Source organism: Somniosus microcephalus, unplaced genomic scaffold (assembly GCF_052327205.1).
Source record: "Somniosus microcephalus isolate GS21.2 unplaced genomic scaffold, FLI_Smic_1.0 unresolved_chr3, whole genome shotgun sequence".
Lineage (NCBI taxonomy): Eukaryota > Metazoa > Chordata > Chondrichthyes > Squaliformes > Somniosidae > Somniosus > Somniosus microcephalus.
The window spans coordinates 35,766,529-35,775,997 of record NW_028225181.1 but is presented as its reverse complement, the minus strand read 5'-3'; the positions used below and the strand labels follow the sequence as shown (position 1 = coordinate 35,775,997).

The window sequence follows — 9,469 nt, the reverse complement described above, 5'->3', positions numbered from 1 at the left end:
TATTGATTTGACAATGTATTCCCGATTACTCTTACAAGAAACCTTGTATTCTGCTCCACAGGTAAAAGGATTAGATTTTATCATTGAATGTCGGTAATGAGTTGCAGATTTCACCCGAATTCCATCAAACTGCTGCGTTTGAACCCAGCCTGATGTATAATTTCTCTGTTTATTTCCCTTCCTCACAGTGAACTTATTGACGATTGTGATCCTGTCTCAGGGAAAGTGCGGTCTCTCCAAATGTGTCAATCGCTACCTGGTGGCCATGGCAGCGGCAGATCTACTGGTCGTTATCCTTGACCTGATATTGAGGCACATTCCGATTGTTTATTGGGAACAGTTTATTATCGTCGGGTCGATCCCCGTGTGTAATATCCACGCGGTCCTGCTGTTCACAGCCACAGACTGCTCTGTCTGGTTCACCGTCACTTTCACCTTTGATCGATTTGTGGCCATTTGTTGCCAGAAGCTGAAAACTACATATTGCACCGAGAAAACGGCGGCTGTGGTTCTGGAAACAGTGACTCTGCTGAGCGGTTTAAAGAACATCACCTGGTATTTTATGTTCACAGATCGGTATTGGCTTCTGAACATCCCCTGGTTTTGTATTGTCACAGACGATGTTATGTTTTCTTTGGTCTGGGGAACAATCGAGTTCCTTCATTATATTCTCACCCCATGTGTCCCATTTGTTGTGATTCTCCTGCTCAATGCTGTCACTGTCAGACACATTTTAGTGTCCAGCAGAGCCCGCAGGAGACTCCGGGGTCCCAGCAGTGGGGAGAGTCCCAGAGACCCAGAGATGGAGAGCCGCAGGAAATCCATCATTTTACTGCTTGTTATCTCCAGCAATTTCATCCTGTTATGGGCAGTGTTTATGGTGTATTCTATATGGAGCCGGATGTGGTGGTTGGGGTATCAGTCTGTATTTATACCTGATTATGTACGGGAACTGGGATTCATGCTGCAGCTGCTGAGTTGCTGCACAAACACTGGGACTTACGCCGTGACCCAGACTAAATTCAGAGAACAGTTGAAGAATGTGGGGAAATATCCCTTTACTCTAATTGTAAAATTCATTAAAGGTTGTGAATAAACGGAGAATTTGCAGCCTGAGAGTTGAGAGCTCACTGCGTCTGATATGTTGGCGCTTCTGGGGCCTCACACAAAGATGGCAGCTCTGGACCACAGCAAGAAAATGGTGGCTCCTTTGACAGCACAAGGATGTTGGCTCTGGGGCCCGGCACAAAGATGGTGGCTCCAGGGCCTCGCACAAAAATGGCAGCACTCGTGCCCCACGCAAAGATGGCGGCTCTGGGTACCGGCACAAAGATGGCGGCTCTGGGGCACCACACAAAGATGGAGGCTCTGGAGGCATGCCACAAAGATGGCGGGTCTGAGGCTCCGCTAGATGATGGTGTCTCTAGCGTCCAGCAAATAGATGGCGTCTCTGGGGACCAGCACAAAATCGAAACAGCTCTGGGGCCCGGTATCAAGAGGGCAGCTCTGAGTCCACACATAAAGATGGCGGCTACGGAGCCCCACATAAAAATGGCGGGTATGGGGCCATGCATAAAATTGGCGGCTACGCAGCCATACCCAAAGATAGCAGCTACGGAGCCTCACACAAAGATGGTAGCTCTTGGGCCCTGCCCAAAAATGGTGACTCCAGTGCACCGCAAAAAGATGACGGCTATGGAGCCCGGCACAAAAATGGCAGCTCTGGGGGCCCGGCACAAAGATGGCGGCACTGGGGCTCCTAACAAATTTAGCGGCAACCCCGCGCCCCGCAGAGTGATGGCGGGTCTGGGGCCCAGCACAAAGATGGCGGCAAGGGCTACCCGCAGAATAATGGAGGCACCCACACCCAGCACCAAGATGGCAGCACTGGGGACCCGTACAATGATGGCGGCTCTGGGGGCCCGCACAAAGATGGCGGCTCTGGCACCCCGCACAAAAATGGTGGCCCTGGCGCCCCGCACAAAATGGCGGCTCTGGGGGCATGGCAAAATGATAGCAGCTCTGGGACCCGGCACAAATATGGCGGCTCTGGTTCCACGCATAAAGATTGCAGCTACAGAGCCCCACTCAAAAATGGCGGCTCTGGGGCCCCGCACAATGATGGAGGATGTGGGGCCTCGCACAAAGCTGACGGCTCCGGGGCCTGGCACAAAAATGGTGGCTCTGAGGCCCAGCACAAAGCTGGCGGCTCTGGGGCCATAGAAACATAGGAGAATGGAGCAGGAGCAGGCAATTCGGCCCCACGAGCCTGCTCCGCCATTCAATGAGATTATGGCTGACCATCCAAACTCAGTACCCTGTCCCTGCCTTCTCCCCATATCCCTTGACCCCTTTAGCCTTAAGAAATATATCTAACACCTTCTTGAATATATTTAATGAATTGGCTTCAACTGCCTTCTGTGGTAGAGAATTCCACAGGTTCACCACTCTCTGGGTGAAGAAATTCCTCCTCATCTCTGCCCTAAATGGCTTCCTCCTTATCTTTAGACTGTGACCCCTGGTTCTGGACTCCTCCACCATCGAATATGTCCTTCCTGCATCTAGTCTCTCTAGTCCTGTTAGAATTTTATAAATTTCAATGAGAACCCCCCTCATTCTTCTAAACTCCAGCGGGTATAAGCTCAATCGACCCAAACTCTCCTCATACATCATTCCTGCCATCCCAGGTATCAGTCTGCTGAATCTTCGCTGCACGGCCTCCATGGCAAGCACATCATTCCTCAGATAAGTCGACCAAAACTGCACACAATACTCAAGGTGTGGTCTCACCAAGGCCCTGTACAACTACAGCAAAACATCCTTGTTCCTGTACTCAAACCCTCTCGCTACGAAGGCCAACATACCATTTGCCTTCTTAACGACCTGCTGCACCTGCATGCTTACCTTCAATGACTGCTGCACAAGGACACCCAGGTCTCATAGCACATCCCCTTCTCCCAATGTATTGCCGTTCAGATAATAAGCTGCCTTCCTTTTTTTGCCACCAAAGTGGATAACCTCGCATTTATCCACATTGTACTGCATCTGCCATGCATCAGCCCAATCACACAAACTGTTCAAATCATACTAGAGTTTCTCGGCATCCTGTTCCCTGCATACATGCCCACACAACTTTGTGTCATCTGCAAACTTGGAGATATTACATCTAGTTCTCTCGTCTAGATCATTAATATAGATTGTGAATAGCTGGGGTCCTAGGACCGATCCCTGCGGTACCCCACTAGTCACTTGCTGCCATTCCAACACTTTGCTTCCTGCCTGCCAACCAGTTCTCTATCCAAGTAAGTACCTTGCCCCCAATCCCGTGTCCCTTAACTTTACACACTAATCACTTATGCGCGTCCTTATCGAAAGCCTTCTGAAATTCCAAATACACCACATCCACTGGTTCTCCCTTATCTATTCTACAAGTTACATCCTGAAAATTTTCCAGTAGAGTAGTCAAGCACGAATTACCTGTTTTAAATGCATGTTGACTTTGTCCGATCCTGTCACTGTTTTCCCAGTGCTCTGCTTTTACATCAATATATATAAACGAGTCGACCTGTCTGTCTGTCTGTTCTTCTGTCCTCGGGTGTGCGTCTGTCTGGCTATGCGCTCGAAAGTTATAGAGCGTACCTACACGCGCGTTACCGCCAAAGAAAGCTTACGGTCCCGGGACAGTAGTAAGCGTATTTACTTTTCGGTCAGACGAAAATTGTTTGCGCCTTATGCAAAAAACATTCAAAATTAAACTCATTATCTGCTACTTAGCATTGATTGACTGATGTCAAGGTTCGACCAATCCTGTGCCGTCACGATTGACCAATCCTACAGTTCAGTCCCCTGATGGTTGGCCAATCGGTGTGTGTGTGTGTGGGCGGGACTAATCATTTTCATCTCGGGGATGTGGCAGCCATTGTTTCACTGCTTCCAGCTCAAACTGCTCTGCTTATCCAGCTTTGAAAAAGTTAGTATCTCTTATAAAAATAACATGAGATTTACCAAAAAAGTTTTATAAGTACATTCACTTTCATCTTTCAAGCTATTAAAAGGTAGAAATGTTGCCCGGCAGCAGATTGAGAGAGGGACACAGACAGGGCCCAAAAGCCTGGGACTCGATTTAAAATGTTGCCCGGCAGCAGATTCACAGAGGGACACAGAGAGGCCCCAAAGCCTCGCACTCGATTTAAACCGCCCGGCCCAAAACAGCCCTGGCAAAGCCGGGCTCCCCCAGCTAGTAATTTATAATGGACTCTACCGATGTCAGGCTTACCGGTCTATAATTCCCCATTTTCTCTCTACCTTCTTTTTTGAACAGTGTGGTAAAATTAGCTACACTCCAATCCATGGGAACTGTTCCAGAATCTGTAGAATTTCGTAAGATGACCAGCAATGCATCTACTATTTCTAGGGCCACTTCCTTATTTACCCTAGGATGTAGATTATCAGGCCCTGGGGATTTATCAGCCTTCAATCCAGTCAATTTCCCTAACACCATTTCCCTACAAATACTGATTTCCTGCAGTTCCTCCCTCTCATTAGACCCTATATTCCCCGACATCTCTGGGAGGTTATTTGTGTCTTCCTTTGTGAAGACAGAACCAATGTATGTATTTAATTGGTCAGCCATTTCTTTGTTCCCCATTATAAATTCCCCTGTTTCTGACTGCAATGGACCTACGCTTCACTTCACCAATCTTTTTCTCTTCACACATCTATAAAAGCTTTTACAGTCAGTTTTTATGTTCCCGGCAAGCTTACTCACATACTCTATTTTCCCCCTCTTACTTAATCCCTTTGTCCTCCTTTGCTGAATCCTAAACTGCTCCCAATCCTCAGGTTTACTGCTTTTTCTGGCAATTTATATGTCCTCTACTTGGATGTTATGCTATTCCTAATTTCCCTTGTTAGCCACGGTTGAGTCATCTTTTTGTTTTATTTTTATACCAAACAGTGATGAACAAATTATGTTATTCATTCATGTGATCTTTGAATGTTTGCCATTGCCTATCCACTGTCAACCCTTTGAGTAACATTTCCCAATCAATCCTATCAAACTCGCGCCTCATACCATCATAGTTTCCTTTATTTAAATTGAGGACCCTAGTCTCTGAGTCAACTATGTCACTCTCCATCTTAATGAAGAATTCTATCATATTATGATCGCTCCACCCCAAGAGGCCTCGCTCTACAAGAGTGCTAATTAATCCTTTCTCATTACATAATACCCAGTTTAACATGTCCTGGCCTCTAGTTGGTTCCTCGACATATTGGTCCAGGAAACCATCCCGTATACACTCCAGCAATTCCTCCTCCACAATATTGATACTATTTTGGTTAACCCAATCTATATGTAGATCAAATTCACACATGATAACTGCTGTGCCCTTATTGCACGCATCTCTAATTTCCCATTTAATGCCATCCCCAACCTTCAAATTATTGATTGGAGTTCTGTATACAACTGCCACTAAAGTTTTGTGCCCCTTGGTGTTTCTCAGCTCTACCCATACAGAATCCACATCATAAGAGCTAATATCCTTCCTCACTTTTGTGTTAATCTCCTCTTTATCCAGCAATACTACCCCACCACCTTTTCCTTTTTGACTGTCTTTCCTGAATGTTGAATACCCCTGGATGTTGAGTCCCTGCCTTGGTAACCCCGGAGCCATGTTTCCGTAATCCCAATCATATCATATCCATTTACCTCTATTTGCGTGGCTAATTAATCCACCTTATTACGAATGCTCCTCGCATTAAGACACAAAGCCTTCAGGCTTGTTTTTTTAACGCTCTTAGAACCTTTATTATTATTATTTGCTGTGGCCATGTTGAATTTAAACCCTTGGTTTCTCTGACTGCCACCTTTGCTTTTCTCCTTCCGGTCTTTTGCTTCTATTCTTGTTTCACTTTCCTCTGTCTCCCTGCTCAGGTTCCCAACCCCCTTCAATTTTTGTATAATCCCTCCCCAGAGCACTGTCAAACACTCCCCTGAGGATGTCGGTCCCGGTCCTGCCCAGGTGCAAACCGTCCAGTTTGTGCTGGTCACACCACCCCCAGAACCGGTTCCAATGTCCCAGGAATTTGAATCCCTCCCCCTTGCACCAGTCTTCTAGCCACGTATTCATCTGAAATATCCTTCTATTTCTACTATGACTAGCACGTGGCACTGGTAGCAATCCTGAGATTACTACCTTTGAGGTGCTATTTTTTAATTTACCTACCTACTCCCTATATTCAGCTTTTAGTAACTCATCACGTTTTTTTACCTATATCGTTGGTACCTATATGCACCACGACAATGGGCAGTTCACCCTCCCCTTCCAAAATGCTCAGCAGCTGCTATGAGACATCCATGACCCTTTCATCAGGGAGGCAACATACCATGCTGGAGTCTCATTTGCGGCTGCAGAAAAGCCTATCTATTCCCCTTACAATAGAATCCCCTATTACTATAGCTCTACCCCTCTTTTTCCTCCCGCCCTGTGCAGCAGAACATCCCATGGTGCCAGGAAGTTGGCTGCTGCTGCCTTCCCCGGATAAGCCATCCTCCCCAACAATATCCAAAGTGGTATATCTATTTGAGAAGGGGATGGTCACAGTGGAGCCCTCCACTACATACCTGCACCTACTACTCTGCCTGGCAATCACCCATTCACTTCCTGCCTGTGCAGCCTTTACCTGCAGTGTGACCAAATCATTAAACGTGCTTTCCAAGATGTCCTCAGCATCGCGACTGCTCCAGTATGTATCCATTCACAGCACCAGCGCCGCAATGCGGTCTGCCAGTGGCTGCAGCTGTAAACACTTTACACACTCATGGGGGTCAGGGACACAGGAAGTGTCCCTGATTTCCCACATAGTGCAGGAGGAGCATACTACGGCGCCGAGCTGTACTGCCATGAATTACCCTTTAATTATTTCGAATTAAATTAATTCAAAAATTGCCCACTAATTACTCTATAATTAAATGATATACTCAAGGGCACGTGTTTACCAGCAGTCCCTGCTACACAACAGTGATATTAGAAACTATAAACCACAAAATTTAAGTTTGGAAAAAAGTGAGAAAGGGAGAAATACTCACCAACCAATCACTTACCTGCTTTCTGGTGATGTCACACTTCGATTAATTTTTACTTCTCTCTCCCCTCTCACTGACTCTGTGCCTCTCCCAGGTCCGCCGCTCAGCTCTGGTCTCAGGCATCCTCTCTGCGCTCTTTTTATCCTCCTCTCCTTGACTCTGTGCCACTCACAAATCCACCTCTCCCGCTCTCTGAACTCGGTTTAACTCAGCCTCTCCCGCCTCTCCTCTCGCAGGACCGCCTCTCCCGCTCTCGGAGCTCGGTTCAAATCAGCCTCCCCCCCCTCTCCTCTCGCAGGTCCGCCTGTCCTGCTCTCGGAGCTCGTTTTAAATCAGCCTCTCCAACCTTTCCTCTCGCAGGTCTGCCTCTCCCGCTCGCAGAGCTTGGTTTAAATCAGCCTCTCCCCCCTCTCCTCTCGCAGGTCCTATTTCAAACATTCAGATCAAATTGAATTGTACATTATCATTTTAATCAAAGTATTTTCTGTGTCTTTCTCAATAAACAAAGAGTGCTTTCTTCAAAGTATCTTGCTGCAATTCCTATACAGCATTACATAACTCTTGTTTCTACTAACACTCCACTAATATTTAAGAGAAAATCTATATTTACAGTATTCCTGTGCTCGGGGCTCCGGCACGGCATGAGAGCCAGGTGGGCAGATGAAATGCTTCAAGGACACCCTCAAAGCCTCCTTGAAAAAGTGTAACTTCCCCACCAACAACTGGGAATCCCTGGCCCAAGACCACACAAAGTGGAGTTGAAAGATCTGGGAAGGCACCGAACACCTCAACTCTCTTTGCCAGGAGAAAGCAGAAGCCAAGCGCAGACAGCACAAGGAGCACATATCAACCCAAGCACCCCACCGACCGGCCACTTCAACCACCATCTGCCCCACCTGTGACAGAGACTGTAGGTCCTGCATTGGACACAGCAGTCACCTGCGAACTCATTTTTAATGTGGAAGCAAGTCATCCTCGGTTTCAAGGGACTGCCAAAGAAGAAGAAAAGGAAGAGAACGACAGACAAAATAAAATGGATTAAATTTTCCCCTCTTTTGGTTATCTTTCTCAAAGTCTTAATGGTATATATTTTTTAAAATTCATTTAAAATTAATATATATCTCCTACAAATCCTCCCGTACCTTCCCCTCCTCAACACCATGGTTGCATGTTTGTGTAAAGCTTCTCACTTCACTTGATCACTCAAAAGCAAATATTGAGAAATTTCATTTTTTTTTAGCATTTTAGAGCCTCTGTAAAAGTGTTTGGACTTCAAGATGTGGTTGAAACTTGTTTAGGTGAGGGGGAAATTGACTTTTGCTTCAGTTTCTTCCAAAATCATATTAGATACTTAGGGGGGGAAATTATTTTTAACAATCATTTTTCGTGAATAGTTCCATAAACAACTTTAAAATCTTTCAAATCTCATTGCAGCTTTCACAGAAGACGTTGCTCCAACACCAAAGCTCCCTCTACACTCTCCCGTCCAGCACTTCCAGGACAGGTAAAGCACGGGTTAAATACAGATTAAAGCTGTCTCAGCACTGTCCTATCAAATATTCACTGGGTCAGTACAGCACGGGATTATTACAGATTAAAGTTCCCTTTGCACTGTTCCATCAAACCCTGCCAGGTCAGATACAACATGGCTTACATACAGAGTTTATTTCCCTCTGCATTGCAAGAGATAAAGCTCCCAGGGTACCTACAGCACCGGTTAGATCAAAATAGAGATCCCGCTACACCGCTTCATCAAACAGTCACAGGGCAGGCACATCGCGATTTTGATACAGATTAAAGTTATTTCCACACAGTCCTTCATGTTGATCTATTCCGTTTTGGATTTTTTATAAACTTCCTCACATGCTGGGCCTCGGCGAGTTTGCTGCTGAGCTGGCACTCCACCTGATCTAGAGCTCCTGGGCCACCATTTTCCCCCTCACCCCCGAGGCCCTGCCAACTGGAAGTCTTTGGCCCCGATTTTTGGCTTGTGTGGGAAATGGTCAGGTTTCTCCAAATGTGGGGTTTCTGATACACGTAAAAAAGTGTCAGCCAGCTCCACGCAATTTTCCCTCTACTGGCCAATTAATTCCCAGCATGTGGGAAGCCTTGCAAATTGTCCAATTTGAGTCAGAAATCCCCACAATATGATGTCATCATTCGTGGTGATTTCAAGGTCCATAGCAATCATTGCATCCTCTGAAGGCTACCAAACGAACCATACAGGATGGCAGAGGAGCCTTCTGCAGCTGTGGCCAGTGCCAGACACAGAGCTGCCTCCAATTTCGACGAGGCTTCACTGCAGGCATTATTGGATGGGGTTAGGGCCCACAGGGAGTTCCTCTTCCCTAGGTCAGGGAGGAAGAGGCCTCCCACTGAGAC

General features: G+C 46.6%; 1 protein-coding gene across 1 annotated transcript; it reads left to right on the top strand.

The window, feature by feature from the left end:
• The first annotated feature begins 203 nt into the window (after positions 1-203).
• On the top strand, positions 204-1,096 carry LOC147091366 (putative G protein-coupled receptor 139). The gene has a single exon (XM_085976580.1). The coding sequence runs from the start codon at positions 266-268 to the stop codon at positions 1,094-1,096; it is 831 nt and encodes a 276-aa protein (XP_085832706.1). The 5' UTR covers positions 204-265.
• The last annotated feature ends 8,373 nt before the right edge of the window (positions 1,097-9,469 follow it).

Coding starts and splice junctions, on each gene's coding strand:
- LOC147091366 (XM_085976580.1), top strand. CDS start 266: ATGGCAGCGGCAGATCTACTGGTCGTTATCCTTGACCTGATATTGAGG.